The sequence below is a fragment of the Terrapene carolina genome, unplaced genomic scaffold, assembly GCF_002925995.2.
Source record: "Terrapene carolina triunguis isolate 2854851 unplaced genomic scaffold, T_m_triunguis-2.0 Scaffold146, whole genome shotgun sequence".
Taxonomy (NCBI): Eukaryota; Metazoa; Chordata; order Testudines; family Emydidae; genus Terrapene; species Terrapene triunguis.
In genome coordinates, this window is record NW_020664497.1 from 3,765,622 (window position 1) to 3,782,475 (window position 16,854).

The 16,854-nt window shown below is 43.1% G+C and overlaps 1 protein-coding gene across 2 annotated transcripts in view; it reads right to left on the minus strand.

The window, feature by feature from the left end:
* Window positions 1-16,854, minus strand: part of SH2D4B (SH2 domain containing 4B) — a 121,914-nt gene that overhangs the window by 97,284 nt on the left and 7,776 nt on the right. For both annotated transcript variants that reach the window (XM_024209555.1, XM_024209564.1), the window contains exons 2-3: window positions 1,581-1,740; window positions 339-486 (exon numbers count right to left, since the gene is read on the minus strand). In XM_024209555.1, coding sequence (XP_024065323.1) covers window positions 339-486; window positions 1,581-1,740 — 308 coding nt within the window. The remainder of the gene's footprint in view (window positions 1-338; window positions 487-1,580; window positions 1,741-16,854) is intronic.

A 16,854-nucleotide genomic window follows, 5' to 3' on the forward strand; every position in this document is an offset into this window, starting at 1 on the left:
AATTACTTATCAAATATTTACGGAATGTTTTTAACAAATTCTAACATCTTCAAAAAAAGTTATTCAAGTATGTTTTTCCCCTCCTATTATTATTATTCATCCAGCATCTATAACCAATTCCGTGAATTTGTTAGCTGAATACCCTATACAATCACTGTTGTGACATTTGTGAATGTGATATGCAACACATTTAAAGTTATTCACCCAGCTGTTCTAATGAATACAATGATTCTATTTATACATTCCATTAGAAAAGATTGTAATGCTTACAGGTGATAGGAGTTGTGAATCTATATGGGAAAAATGAATATGAAGGCTAAAGATGATTGCATGCAAACCTTTAATTCCTCCTGAATTTTTTCCTCCATCAGTTTGGCTGCTTTTCGATCTTCTGTTTCTATTTTCCATTTTTCTGCCACTATTTTGGCTTTCTCCTTAGCCATAGCATCCCGGAATTTCTTTGTAATTTCAGCCTCTTTTTGCTTCCTTCAGAAAAGAATTTGAAAAAACAAAAAAGTTAGAGACTAGTCTCTAGGAAGTGAGAAAAAACTATTATTGAGTAAACACGCCTAGATTCTTCTTACTATCAGTGATACTAACTGGTTCATGTAAGAGTCTAGGAAAATACACATGGAAAAAAGAATTTAAAATGTATTTAACAAGTGAAGTACAATAAGCCTAATTGCAAGCACACACCCAAGGGACAGACATTTTCAGTCTTGGAAAGTGACTAAAAATATCACCTTCTAAAATCAGAAATTTGTTCATTGGATGTCTTTGGTTCAGACCATAGCTATTTCCTTTTCTGATGAAAACCAGATATTTCTTGTCAGCAATGCAAAGGCAAAGCAGCAATGGGATAGTGATCTGAAATCTATTCTGCCTCACACATCAACAAAGCTATCTGCTAAATTCCAGTGGCAAAATCTTTATTACTGGTGACAATGTAAAAGGCTGAGCACAGATTGATGTCTGAATCCCAAGTTAAATATGCAGCATCCACATTCAGAAACAGCATATTTTGACTCTAACTAAGAAAATCTAATAAAAAGAATAAATATGAAACAACACCACGTTGTTCCAATCCCTGTTCAGAGCATTACCACAGAGCAAGATCTGCATGGGGCCTCATCTCTCAATGCCATTGGGCATCAACACACCCTCTGACCAATTCCAAAGCTGTCATAGGCTCCATTGGAAATACAGTTAATGGCACTTTCCTGAGTCAATTATACTAACATGCAAATAAGCCACTCAGTAATAGGCTTTATGTGCCAAACTTCAGTCAGAAATTTGTATCCCTGACTACAGCAGCTATTTCTGATTTGTCATCCAAAAGCAGATTGCAAACTAAAAAACAATCCAACTGAGCAGGTAAATAGTTTAGATCATGATCAGACCCAGCCTAATCTCAACATCACTCCTACCACCAGAAGTAGTTGACATTGGTTTGAAAGGGGCATTTTTCACTAAAGAATTCTAAATAAATGAAAAAAATATGGATTTTTTTTATTACAGTTTTTCCAATAGTTGTGTCATTGTGTCAAATGGGCCATCAATTCAGAGTCATAAAATATCACCATAGTTCTTCTGCCTCCGTCTGTGCTTGTTGCCTGGCTCGTTCTGCCATTAGTTCCTCAGAAATCTGTTCATATGGCTTGTCACCTGGGGAGTCTCCCATAATCCAGACCCAGATCTCACCATCACTCCCATGCAGCCACTGCACACGTCTGTCATTACCTGTAATAGCCACCAAAACAAACATGGAAAAGGCTTATTAAGCAACTTGCTCAGGTTCAGAAACAAATATATATGAAACTGTGCTAGAAAGTTAAATCCACAAAGTAAAGGAGAGCTAAAAGGTAGGACTGAGCCCTCATACTTGGCATGCTCTACTTAGACTGTCAGTATTATGTGGCAGGGATAGCATTTTCTATAATGCTCAGTTTGTGCCTCTAGATGCTAATGTAATAGAAATAATCACGTTTGTTGTAGCATGTTGCAGAGCATGATGGAAGCTTTCCTGACAGAGCTGTGATGATAAATAGGGGTGGGCTGCGCGCATTATACCTGGCTTTCAACGGTGCTATCAATCTCATACATCTGTGAGAGCAAATAAAAGGTAACCCCATTTAAAACATTGTTGTAAACAGGCATCATCCTGATTAGTATCCTAGCACCTAATTAGTGTGGTAGCTGGGAGAAGTCAAATCTCACTGCTGTTCTGAGACTCCTGCTGCTTATTTGTGAATTTAGCAGGTTCACAGCACAAAATAGACCCCTTTGGAGTGTGCATACTCTTTTTGTGTTACTTTAGGTTTCCTGTGTCTCTGGCCTATTGATATATTTCTCATAGGCACAACTTTAATATACAGCCATATGAATCAAAATCTTCATCTCTAGAGGATGTCTTTAGAAATTGCTCTCTTTTTTCAAAGCTGTAGGTCTCTTCCAGCCCCACAGGCACCAGACACTTAAACTCTCTCAAACAGATCAGTATAATTTATCAGTTGGCGCAGCACTAATAATGATACACACATCCATCTATCAGGCTGAAAGACTATAGCATAATCTACCAATTTGACAATTTTATACATCAGCAATAGCTGGACAGCCCCTCCACAGCATGTCCAATTTTAAGTCAATTCAGCTTGAACACCATATGCCTTTAGTTTATTTTTTCTTTAGAACAAGCAAAACAACTTTTTCACTTCTAGAGGTAAAATTTAGACTGTAGGTAGAAGTGTCTCCCCTGCAAATCTGCCCCCAAACCAACATCAGTAATACTCTTCATAAAGCTGGAGATGGGTTTCTCCGTGCAATCTGATCAGAAAGCTTTGTAGTTTCTCCAAGAGCAGCATCCAAAAAGACAAAGTGATGAGTGGGCAGCAAAAGAAATAAGTAACTCAGAAAGTCTGACACTGTGAAAATGGAATTCTTGCCTCAAAGTATTTTAGCCTGCAAGTCAAGTTAAGAGAAGGCTCTAGTCTTTTAGACCCAAAAATAAGATCAATTCTAAGACCAAGAGAGGAAAGCTCGGCCAATGGTGAGGCACTCACTTAGGACTGGGTTCAATTCCTTGTTCCACTCTCCTTTGTGACCCTGGCCAAGTCACTTTACCCCCTATTTAACAGATGGGGAATGGAGTCAGATAAATTAAGTTCTTCCTAACTTCACAACACTCTTGTGAGGTAAACTACATTAGAGACTGTGAGGAGGTGCTCAGATACTACAGAGGGGCCACGTAAGTACTTAAGAGCTGAACAGGGATTCTAGAAGTGAAATTTCCTTCACTGCTTCACCTGCACAGGCTGAGTTTCCCTGCTTTGGCAATCAAGAAATAGTTGCCTGTAAGGTATGGTTATAGTTCAAAAAAATTAAATGATTTTTTTTTAATTTTTGTTTTGAGATTTCCCATCAATTAGGACACTTTTCCTGCAAAAAAAAAAAAAATGTTTTCAACAAACCCCCTTTTTTTCACATGAGAATTTTTCAGTTGAAAATTTTCAACCAGCAAAAGAGAGAGTCCCTAACTAAAAGAGCTTAAAATCTAAATCGACACAATAGAGAATTACTGAAATGGGGAGTATTACTATTCTCATTTTACAGCTGTGGATCTAAGGCACAGAGAGATTAAGGACTAGCTCAAATTCATATAGGAATTCTGGGGCAGAATCAGGAATTCAACTCAAGTCTGAGTCCCAGTCTACTACCTTAACCACAAAGTAAACCCACTCTTCATCTGCCACAGGAGGAGGTGGGGGAACCCTATTGTTTAACACATATAAATTAGACTTGACAGAACACTTGAAACAAATGTACTATTAGAAACAAACCTGCATGAGAAGGGAAGAGGACTGGATAACTTATTGGTCTATTCCATCTCTGGTATTTAGACTCTATGATTTAAACCAAGTTAGTCTTCTAAAAGTTGTTCATTTAAGGCAACTGCTCTTATCATAGCACCCCAAAAAACAGCTGTAAAGCAAAATTATGTCTACTGATGTACAGTTCTCTACTTGCAGCAGATCTGTGAAGGAGTATCATTCATGGAGTTCAGCCCTCCCCCTACTGCAAGATCTAAACTGCTTACAGGGCAGTGACATTTTTTCCTAGCATCTCTTGGCATAGCACACCAGCATCCAAAATTTGCAACACCACGGTAACTTTCCAGGAGATACAAGGCTACACTTAATATGCATGGAAAATATATATATATATACACTGATCACAAACATACAGAACCATGTCGTTTTGAATGATAGTATTTGCTTGTGCTTATACAGGAGTTTGTGTGATCTATTAACAGAATCTGTTTCTGGCTTGAGTTCACAGCAAGGAAAACATAAAACAAGGCCCTAGAGAACAAGGCTTTTGTCTATAAAAGTCAATCTCCACTGACCATGTTGCCAATCTAATATATATATATATATATATATATATACACACACACAGAGCGCTAGCAGACAGCCATTGTGTGCTTTTTAGGCTACTGTAGGCGGCACTTGGCCTTCAAACTGTTATTTGAGTATCCCTATGGTAGATGAGGGACAATATTATGGCTGAGTAGTGACAGAAGTTTCCATATTTCCTATCAGCTTCCTTGAAAGAAAAGCATAAGCACCACTTGAAAAGGGTTGGGAGGGAAGCAACCTGATTTGCAAAGAAAGAGATATCTGTCTTAAATTTTAAGACAGCTATAACATTCACACTGCAAATAAGATTTAGCATGCACTGAAATATATGAAAAATAATAGTCTTACACCGTCTCTAGTAAGTAGGGCAGGTGGGCAGAAGCGTAGTTTTCTTTTTATAGGACTTCTGGTTTATAATCTGGATTCATTTGCATGTGTGCTGCTAATTAAAAGCAGTTTAAAACAGAGGCAGCAGTTGATGGAATATTGCTGGAGTCAGCTTCCTTTATTCAGGCTCATTTATCATTGTTCTAACAATTATGGCATCCCTGACAATTCCCATTTGTTATCTATCTCCAGTTTTTGTGAGGGACCTAAGCCAAAGTCCATTCAAAGCCCGCTTTAGTGTCAAGTCTCCCAGCTATGCTGTTACTCATGAGCCACAAGCCACGTGCTTCGCCTAGCAAAGAAAGCAGGAGTGTGCAGGTAACCTTGCTGCCATTGTATTACATGGAGTGCAACAGACTAATTAAAATTATAGTTTTAAAATGTTAGAGCACCGCTGATTTAGAATCCTAGACACATGAAATGAAATTTAAACTCTGCTTAATAACCTTTTAAAACAAAGCCCTGTGTTTCCACTGATAAAGTCTAACTTCTTTGTGGTTTGGCTTCCTACCACCATGCCTACCCTGGATGGCTGCAGATGTCACACAACAGCAAAATAACTCCCCCTCTTTTGCCATTGGGAAGCCTTGTGTTCATAAAACCACTCTTTGGCCCTCATCTCTGCATAAAGTATACCTCGACCCGATATAACACAAATTCAGATATAACACAGTAAAGCAGTGCTCCGGAGGGGTGGGGCTGCGCACTCCGGCGGATCAAAGCAAGTTTGATATAACGCAGTTTCACCTATAACGAGGTAAGATTTTTTGGCTTCTGAGGACAGCGTTATATGGGGTAGAGGTGTATTTCTTTTCTCTTCCCCCCTTTCTCAGCTATAGTTACTGTGAGGAAGTTAAATTCTCCTGAAACCTATTCAGCATTTGAAATAGACTGTATCAGCATTCAGCTCTCTAGCATAGGGCCGATCAGCCTGATTTCCCTTTGTAGTTTCAAGACATACTGTAGCTTCTGGGGGATTGTTTTTGTTCCTTCCGAATTTAGATATCTGATATATTTTAAAGCACAGTCTGCGTTTTGCATAAGATTTAATCACCAGCTTTCACACACTGTTCAGAACTAATGACTTTTACATCTTCTTCAAAGGTTTCTGCTTGGATTTCAAAAAGCTGCAGGGTAAATGCTATTCCATTCCGAGTTTCACTGGCTGCAGTCCTGCCCAGCACACACATGGAATAAGGTTTTAGGATAGAAATAAAGATGCAGGGAGTTGTGGCTTGGACTCAATCCCTTATATACCCATACCTCCAAGTTCATTGCACAAGCTATTAACTGAAGTGTACGTGGGTAGGACAATAAAGATCCTCTAAAGGTAGTTTATTTACATGGTGAGAAGGTGGTGGGATGGCACTAATAAAGCTTGGGTGTTCCAGCCTTGAGGACTACTTAGTCTCTGGGGCCAGGAAGGCAGGGCAGCTCAGCTCAGCTCTGCTCCTTCCCTTCCCTATCTTCCCCCTTTTACTTTCTCCCTCTGGGCCTGTGTATAGCCCCAGGCTAATCAGGCTGGCAGCTGTTTCTCCTTTGCCAATCAGCCACAGGATCCCCCAACCAGCCGCAATTTGCCTCCTTTAATTGGAGCTGGAGTGACAGAGGGCTGGCTTAGCCGTTCCTGCTGAGCACCCTGTCACACCCATTCTTACTTCTATTTTTAGCAAGCTAGCTAGAGTACAGCTAGCACTGTTACATCTACACTGTTACATCTAGCCACTCACACCCCAGGATAAATGCTTCTTTTGGCAGCATGTACATACATGCATAGCCCCCCCCCCCCCTTGCATGAGTATAAATAGCAATGTAGATGGCGAGCCATGGCTTAGGCGAGTAAAGTCACCCCTGAAGGGTGTGTACACCAGAGTACATACCCTATGTAAGCACCCTTTGCTAGAGGGGCCTCTGAACTTTATTGGGAGGGTTCCAGTTGGGAAGATCCTGTGTGCAGCAATCTATCCTTAGAGACTACAACTCCCATGATGCCTTGGGGAAGAGTGAGAGACTTGCTCTTCCAGGCAGTGCAGGGAGAGCAGGCAGTGGACTCCATTTTGGGAAAAGGAGTGAGATGGTTGGTGTGGAGCTCTGCCCATACCAGAAGCTGCTGCTGAGAGCCAGCTGGGGCTTTGATCAAGCAGGGAGCCTCAGAGGCTGTTGGGGGATTCACTGGAACCAGGGCAGAGACTGGCCCTGCAGTGAAGGAACTGTGAGTAACCCTCCACTGTTGTTTGGGAAAGTACTTGCAAGGGAAGGGGCAGCAGAGAGTCTGAGGGCTTATGTACACTACAAAATTAAGTTGACTTTAATTTGACCTCAAGCCCCCGAATTAATGAAGTTGATTGTTCTTGGCCACACCATGCTCATTGTCTCGATGGAGTGCGTCCTCACTAGCAGCACCTGCTTTGATGCACAAAGTAGTGCATCGTGGGTAGCTATCCCAAAGTGCAACTTGCTGCAGTGTGTTTTGGGAAGTTTGTACAATGCCTCATGGGACCAAAACATTGTCGCAGGAGAGAATGGGAACATTGTGTCGGCATCCCATGATGCACTGTGCTCCCTCCCTCACATCAATGGCAAACAACCCAGTGGTTTTCACACCTTAAAACTGCCATGCAAACGCCCTAACCCCAGAAGCATGGAGCCTGCTCAGCTGGCACTCTTGCTGTGAGCATCTCAAACACCTCATGCCTTCTCCTGCAGTATTTCCAGAGCCAAAGTAGGGTCTGCCACATGGAACAGAGAGATGTCCTGCAAGCACTCCTGCTGCAAGCCATTGGGGGGGGGGGGAAATTCAGAGTTATTGATGGCAGTCACAGAGCAGCCGCAATCTGTTGAGCGCCATTTCTGGTCCCGTGTAACAAGCACGGACTGGTGGGACCGCATTGGTTTGCAGCTATGGGATGATGAGCAGTGGCTGCAGAACTTTTGAATGCAGAAAGCCACCTTCCAGGAACTTTGTGCAGAGCTTTCCCCTCCCCTGCAGTTCAGCAACACAAAAATGAGAGCTGCTCTGACAATGGAGAAGCGAGTGGCGATCACTGTTTGGAAGCTTGCAACACCAGACAGTTACCGGTCAGTGGGGAATGAATTTAGAGTAGGTAAATCAACTGTGGGAGCTGCTGTGCTCCAAGTGTGCAGGGCCATTAATCAACTTCTGCTAAAAAGGGTAGCGAGTCTGGGAAATGTGCAGGACATACTGGATGATTTTTCCGCGATGGGGTTCCCTAATTGCGGTGGGGCAATAGATGGCACACATATCCCCATCTTGGCTCCAGATCACCTTGCCAAAGAGTACATAAACCAAAAGGGATACTTTTCAATGGTGTTGCAAGCACTGGTGGATCACAGGGGATGTTTCACTGACATCAGCGTAGGATGGTTGGAAAAAGTTCATGACACGCATCTTTAGGAACTTGGGTCTGTTCAAAAAGCTGCAATCCGGGACTTTCTTTCCAGACCACAAAATTAACATTGACGACATTTAGATGCCTATAGTTATCCTGGGGGACCCAGCCTACCCCTTGCTCCCATGGTTCATGAAGCCATACACCAGCCGTCTGGACAGCAGTAAGGAACGGTTCAACTATAGGCTCATCAAGTGTAGAATGGTGGTTGAATGTGCCTTTGGTCATTTGAAAGGGCGCTGGAGAAGTCTACTAAGAAGGTTGGACCTTAGTGAGGAGAACATCCCCATGGTTATAGCTGCCTGCTGTGTGCTCCATAATATCTGTGGGGAAAAAAGGGGGGAAATTTTCCGCAGGGGTGGGCAGTTGAGACAGATTGTATGGCAGCCATTTTTGAGCAGCCAGACACCAGGGCAATAAGAAGTGCACAGCAAGGGGCACTGCGTATCCACGAGGCTTTGAAAAGCCGTTTCAATAATGAATCACAGTAATGTGAGCTGCTTGTCTGCATTGTGCTTTCCCAAACCTTCACTTGGCTTGTACCACTGTCCCTGTAAAGCCAACTCCCCACCCAAGCCCACCACTTCTACTCAAAGAACATTTATTTCTCGAATCCATTTACTTTATTTAAAAAACATAAGTAAAGAGGGAGAACAGAAAAAAAGGTAACCTTAGGGAAAAGGGGTTGTAAAGTTGGAACGGGAGAAACATTTTCAGCTGTGTAACATAACACCGCATTCCAGACCGTCAAAGGTCTGTGAATGGGCGCCTTCTGTTCCTTTTACCCTCCCCCTTGAGTTAAGTGAAAGGAATAATGGACTTTTCGCCCACACCTCATGGAACACTTCGGGGAGGGTGATTCTGCGTGGCTGGCTGTCCACCAGGGTCTGCAGAGGGACTCTACCTTCCTGCTTCTGTTCCTGCAATTCAACCAGCCTCAATATGTCTGCTTGGTCCCTCATAATCCAAAGCATCTCATCCTGCACCATACGCTCTCGCTCATTGGAAGTTTTCCTGCTCTCCATGTCCATGTCTAACTTCTTGGACAGTGGAAATCCTCCACGCTGTCAGTTCTGTGTCAGCTGTCCCAGGGGCGTTCATTATCTCAGTGAACATGTCCTCCCACTTTCTCTCTCCTGCTTCTAATCACCGAAAGTCTGCTTTCAGGTATTGATGACCCACCGAAGGACACATTTCCAGCTGTCAGTCAGGGGAAAAAATAAAGGAGCCATTGTACATGAATAAAATGTTTCCATAAAAAAAATACCCTTATTACACCAGATGAAAGCCATAACATAATCAGAATCCGTAACCATTTACTGTGCTTTTTTGCTTCTGCAGCTATGGGGAGTAGCCCCCCCCCCCAGGTCATGGTTGACCACACTTTTAATAAATCTTATGGCAGGCTCATGTTGGGAGCACAGGTAGCTAGTTGAACAATGGCCCTTCTCCATAGCACCACGGGAAGCTGTTTATGAACAGGGCGGGGGGGGGGAACGTTTTCACTCCCAAATTGCGGACTCTCTCATGTGGGGCCCCAGTCCCCTGTCAGCCACTTTAAAACTACTTGCCGACCCATGCTGAGCACAGTAAAGGCACATTAGCGGCTGAGTGGTTTGGCAATCCAGAATGTGAGGGGCTGGGGAGAGGGGGTCCACATGCCCTTTCTCCCCCCCCTTCTTTTAATGAGAACTTCCCCCGTTTCCCCTAGGTGGCCCTATCTGAAATCAGTCTCCTGAGGGTAACAGAGGTGGAAAGGAAGGAGATGCTGCAAGCGTCTGGGTATAGGCCTTGTCCTTATGCTGCTATGCTGTGTACCGCAATGGTGAATTAATTCAGAATTAATTCAGGAGTTGTATGGGAAAGTGTCCTACCATGGTGGAAGAAATAAGACTGCCCTGCCCAGAAACCTTCTGCAAAGAATTGCAGAGTACCTCCATGAAAGTTTCCTAGTGATATCCATGGAGGATTCCCAGGCTATCCCAGTTCACATAAACAGTTTTTCTGGGGCCACCCTCTGCGTAGCTGGAGCGGCCTCTTGTAAGCAGAGAGCCACAGCACCTCGCTTTTTCTTCACAGTAAACATGCAATGCCACTGAATGTGTGTGCCCGCTAAAGTTTAACTGGACTTTCATTTTAACTGTATACTCACCAGAGGTGCCTTCCCCAGCATCACAGTCAGCCACCGTGATGTCCTGCGATCCACAGGGCTCCAGGGTTAAAAATATTTTCTCTGGGAGAATGGGGGTTCTCGGGGAGAATGGATCCACCGCTCACCGGTTTCCCATTATCCTCCTTCTCATCCACCATATAATCCTCCTTGTTGTCCCTAGACTCACACACCTGTGAGGTGTCCACATTGCTTGTGGGGGTGCTGGTAGGGTCACCACTGAGAGTCACATGCAGCTCGTTGTAGTACTGGCACGTGTGGGGTTCAGCACCAGAATGACTATTCACTTCCCTTGCTTTCTGGTATGCTTTGCGAAGTTCTTTTATTTTCACACGGCACTGCTGTGTGTCCCTCGTGTAGCCCTTCTCCTCCATTCTACGAGTGATCTTTGCATAGATGTTAGTGTTTCTTCTGCTGGATCAGAACTCTGCCTGCACAGACTCTTCTCCCCACACAACAATGAGATCCACCACTTCCTGTGCAGACCAGGCTGGAGCGCGTTTGGGGCGTGTAGTCTCCATGATCAGCTGTGCACAAGCTGGCATGCTCCCAATGCTGATCAAACAGGAAATGGGAATTCAAAAGTTCCCAGGGCTTTAGCAGGGGAGGGGCTGTTTCCTGTGTACCTGGATGCAGTGCAGCAGAGTTGAGAATGATCTCCAGAGTGGTCACAGATGAGCATTATGGGACCCCACCTGGTGGCCAATTAAGTCGAATTACACAACACTGCATCTGCACTACCTCGCAGTCGGCCCATGAAAATCAAACTAAGCACTATGCCTCTCGCAGAGGTGGATTACAGAAGTTGACATCAGAGGCAGCTTAGGTCGACATAAAGGACCCGGTAGTGTAGACATATACATTAACAGGTTGACTTAAGGCGGCTTCCGTCGACCTAACGCTGTAATGTAGACCAGGCCTTGTCTGAGGAGAGGCAGGGTGATCTTCCCATTGAACCAGGACCCAGAGTTGCTGACATTTGGTGGGGCCAGCTCCAATCGTCAGGGGTTGTGCAGCTTGTTGCCTTGGCTGAACTGATACACAGAATCAACAGAGTGCTCTCTCCAGCTTCACATCTTCAAGCGCACCCACGCAAGCAAGTATCTAGGACTAAGAAATCCAGAGAAGTGTACACTCTGGGCTGGAGTAAATGGTGGCAGTGTAAATGCCAGTTAGATAAGTTTCATTTATTACTGTATACTGTATTTGTTAATTGATTTTATTCAGCTGCCCCTGTGGAATTAAATTAGTAGTGACAATTAATCTTAGTCTGTTATACCCTGTTTCTTTAAGTTGTTAAGTAAAGGTATGCTAACTGATTTAATTTAAGCATATTGGATGTATATTATTTATAACTGGTATTTTTGAGTTAGACCCCATGCCACAGATTATTATTAGAATAGGTGTATTCCTGGAGGTTCCCAAGGCATATCATTGAGTGTGTACAGGGGCCAGCCAGGTGGAGGCACCACCAATTTTAAATTCCTTTAGGAGTAAAGGGACTGCATCAGAGGGGTAATCCCACCTATCCAACATCACCACTGGGATACCCAGGATCCTCTTTAATGTCAACAGCATCAGGTGCCCACGCACACAGGTGAGTGTTGCTGCTCCCAAGTAACCCAGGAAGGAAAGGGGGTTACACCTACATGGCTCTCTACTCACCTACACTGCTGTTTTTAGCAGTGTAGTGTCCTGCTGCTGGAGTCCTTCCCCCACGGCAGGGAAAGGCTCCTGCTACAGGAAAAGCCTCTGCCAGCTCCCTGCTGCTGAATCCTTTCCCCACCACCAGAGCCTGTCACTGACACATATAGCTACATGCCACAACATGGCTTCAGCCTGCTCTTCGCTTAGCCATGTAGCTATACGTACGCTACCTGCCGCCATTGGTGGTGTGTAGCACAGATGTAGCCTAAAGTGCTCTAATTTATTGGCACCATGTAATGTTTTGTTTAATAGCATGGGTTTAATCTATAGCCCACAACTCGAAGTAATTATTCCAGTCGGGGAAAGAAAGAAAGAAAGAAAGAAAGAAAGAAAGAAAGAAAGATGCTCAGCTTCCACAAAGAACTGCAACACAGCTGACTATAAGCATTTTTCTTAACTGCTTATACATTCAGATTAACACCATCTGCCATAGCATCATCTGACAACTTCCAATAACATTATAAACACAAGCAAGTAGGCATGGTTTGTCCACAAAGGTTGGGAGGATGTAAGTGGAACACAGAGAAGGAGTAAAGAGAATTTTCTCACTTTTCATTTCCTCACTTATTTTAATCAAGTAAATATGGGGCTCCTATATTTTTACAAATCTGTCCAAGAGTGAAAATATTTTTGCTAGCCAGATTGTTTTGCATTCTCTTAGTCCCGTGCCATACTAGGGCTTATAACTAGACCTGAGCAGATATACATTATTAGACTTTGGTTTTTTGGTTATGAAAAAGGGAATTCAGTGAATATTATTCACCCACGTCTACCTATAAGTGTCTCAAAGTGTTTTTAATATGCCTATCATGTTTATAATATGGAGTGGGGGGGAAATAGTGCATGCATCTCAAGTAAGGCAACAAAATATGTGATCTATAATTGAAGGCTTTATTACAATGCCTGTGCACAAGGGGGTAGAATTGAAGTTGTACACACAACTGAATTAAATTCAATGTGAACCAATTTGGCCATTTACCACTGGAAGGCACCATGCACCTTAGTGACTCCAGAGCTCTTTTTTATAGCCAATAAATATCAGTACTTTTTGAAGGACACAACTAAGTTTGCCCCTCAGACACATGCAACATTGTCTTAATATAACATAACAGCCATACTGCATCAGACCAACAGTTCATCTAGCCCAGTGGCCAATGCCAGACACTCCAAAGGGAATGAAAAGAACAGGGCAACTATCAAGTGATCCATCCCCTATTGTACAACTCCCTGCATCGAGCAGTCAAAAGCTTAGTTGGAGACGTCCTTAGCTGTACACTTTACTAACTTAGTGAAAAAAGCTAGGTCAAAATACAACATAAACTGTGGATTTACAAGTCATCATTTGGCCAAATTAAAAAATAATAATTCACCAGCACATTCATAGATGGTAGGGAGATATTGTCTCTCTACCAACTCCGAACTTGTTGTTCCTACTGTTTTGTTATAATAGGAAGAGTTTATATTTTTTGCACTGTTCTTGTTTTCAAAATTGGCTAAACTATTTTCCCCTAAGCTTTAACTAAAGAAAACGAGAAGACACACACATCCACCCACACTCCCAATACCTCTTTGTTTCTACCAAGCCTATGTAGCCCCCTCTCCCAAAGCATGACTCAAGCCTCCTCCTCCTAATCAGAGTGGCTTCTCCCCCCTCCTCACATATGTTGGGTCCTGGGTTGTGATGCCTGGTGCCTCCACCTAAGGTGACTCTTCCCTGTGCCTGGGACACAAGGGGTGCTGTCCCTTGTTAAAATTAGTGGTATTAGCTATTTTCCCCGAGGAGTATAACCCAGTACTCAAGAAATGGAATACCATAATAAACCCCAGCAAATGAAATGCCACACCCAAAAACAATAGTATACAAAGGGGGACTTTACTGGGGACAAGAGAAGGAAAAGAGTGAAACGTAACTCCAGAGAAGGAAAGGGTGAAACGTAACTAAAAAGCTAACACATCAACAATATAACAAATTCCCCACCTCCCAATATTCACAAGTATACCCCTGCACCCAGCTTGTTCCCCGGCACCTTCCCAGGAAGATGGATTGCCTAGGATGAGTCTGGAGAATGGTATAGCAATACTGCAAACATTCATTGGCTTGAAAGAAAACATAAGGGGACTCCCTTAGAGTGTTTTCATCCATGGGTGGGACACGGTCCTTTCACATCCCCCTGGTCCAGAGTCCTGTGGAGATATTGGCTGGCTTTAGGTAGCTGGCACCAGGTTGGTTTTCTGCCTTTCCAACCACTGGTGTCTGCAGAGCTGGAGCTACCTGACCCATGTGTTAGACCCCACAGCAGTTCTAAAAGTCTCCTTTTGTGGAAATTGGGAGCTAAGCAGAGACTCCCTGGGCTGTTCACCTATGCTCTCGCCTCCCAAACTCAGAAGCTGCAAAAGTGAAACTAAACCTAGCCCCTTTGTAAAGGGGTCAGGTTGTCCCCTCCCTCTAGTGTTTGTGTGTAAGTGAGAAAGCACGTGAACAGTTCTGGCTCACCACTGGGCCAGCAAACTGTCTGTATAAATCACCCCATCAGAAGCCTCCCTATTGGCTTTTGCAGGAGTTTCCTTGTACTCTGTCCCAGCCCAGGCTCTAAGCAGGCTGGGAAATGATATCCAGAGGCTCTGGAGCCATTACTGTTTTAGCTCTTGTAGGCTCAGACCAGCATCTCAGGAGCTGGTGAACTCTAAAGGGGGAAATACACCTAGAAAACATTGTCAACAACATTCACTTTTAGACAGACAGTTCTGAGTGACTGGGCGAGTGATATGGAAACACTTTTACAACATGAATTCCAGCGGTTGCTTCTGTTAAAATGTACAGCCCAATTATCTGATTGCAATATTCTTGTGAAAAAACATAGCCATGCAATAAGTTATGGAGCCACTGGGATAAATTCCATTTGTCTTCTACACCTGCACACTGACCATTAATCCATCTCTGCCAAGATTACATTCCAAAGCTTGGAGCAGCTTCAAACACATGCTTTTTTAAAATCAACTTAACAGAGGAAAAAAATTCTAACTCCCATTCAGTGCTGTGCAGTTTTGCTTCCTTTTTGAAAAAGGAGGGAATTTAAATGCGTCGTATTAATACATCAGTGGAATTATTGTCTCTCAGCACTTCTGAGCATCAGATCTTTATAGCTCAAATTCTTCTGCTGTATCCTGATCATGTAATGAACTCATAATCCTTTATTTATGGAATTACTGCCTGTTACCATGGAAATAATTATGCTGTGGTATATCCCTGCAGGATCAAATAAGCTGAGTTAGGGTGTTTGCTCCTTTACTGTAAAATAGGTATATAATGCACACAAAAATGGGGTGGGGAAGGTTGTTCACATGATACATTTTCACGTTTTCTACACTACAAATATACTCCCTTAAGGAAACACAGAAAGTGCATAGTATTTTTAATTTGGTCTCCAACATGACTCAGACATCTTACTTGCCCTCTGGGTATGGTTCATTTCACTTTCATATTAGATACACATATACTTTCAACTGGGAGATTATATACAGAACTTAATGCCTGTGCCTTAGAAAGAAATTAGTTGCCCATCCACTATACTTGGACCTGTCAGTACAAGTCATTTAAGAATATTTGAAAGTACAAAGTGGAATGTTGTGAATTCATCCATAACAAGTAGTATCCGGTTGGTTCTTCACTTTCATCTTCTTAAAAATAAATAAATAAATAAATAGCAATGTGGTTTCTGGTCCTAATTCCACCCCTCTTTGAAGGTGAGCAGAAGTTGCCTCTATGGAAAATGAATGACAGAATGAGGCGGTTTGTGACTTGGAGCCATCAGAAGGTATCAAAGATCTTACCTATCTGATTTGATGCTGGATAATTTACACTAATGAACACAGCTTCTCCATACCTCCCAACCCCTAGAATCCCTTTGTAACTAAATGCAGTCCCTTTCAGGCCATAAATAGTCAGTCATTTATATAAGAAAAGGAAAAAATCAGGGTGAAATATCGAATTTGCTTTGGTAAATACCATTCTGTGCTTGGCTGCAGTATTGTTCTCTTTCCACATCAAGTATTCATGAGCTCAGACAGATACAGCCTCATCTTGTTTCCAGAGGGTTAATAGCCAGATTGTTCACATTTATAAGAAAGCCTGCCTGAACATTGCAGTGTCCAGTTAGTCCTAGCAACAGACTGCAGCAAACAGAGACACAGGTACATACCAATTTCCATAAACATAACCATGGTTCATCTAGTGCAAAATCCTGTTTTTGACAGCAGCCAATGTCAGATGCTTCAGAGAAAGGGACGACTAAGGATTCCTCAGATGTAGGAGAATCCTCTGGTGGAATAAAAACAGCATAGCTGGCACGAGGTCACTCCCACTCTGTGCTGTGGACATGTTGGGAAGGAAGGGTTGAGACCGAGGAGCACAGCATTTTGGCTGATCCTTGGCTGCCAGAGCAGTCCCTGTGGAACTGCTCCAGCTGACGCATATCTAGGTTCTATTGTAGGCTATTATAGATCCTGGTGACCCCAGGATCAGAGAAGCCAAAAGATGTTTTTAAAAGCCTCTGTTTAATCCCTCCCCAACCCACAGCTGCACTGAGATTATGTCTCCAAAGTACAAAAATCCATAATATCACATGCTGGTAAATATCCGAGGATACATTTTTCCCATGAATGGCAGCCAACCTTTTGGGGTTAAAGGCTAAATTAAAACTTCCAGCTCTAGAAATACCTTATGTTAAATGCATGACAAATACCCAGCAATCACTGAACATCAATT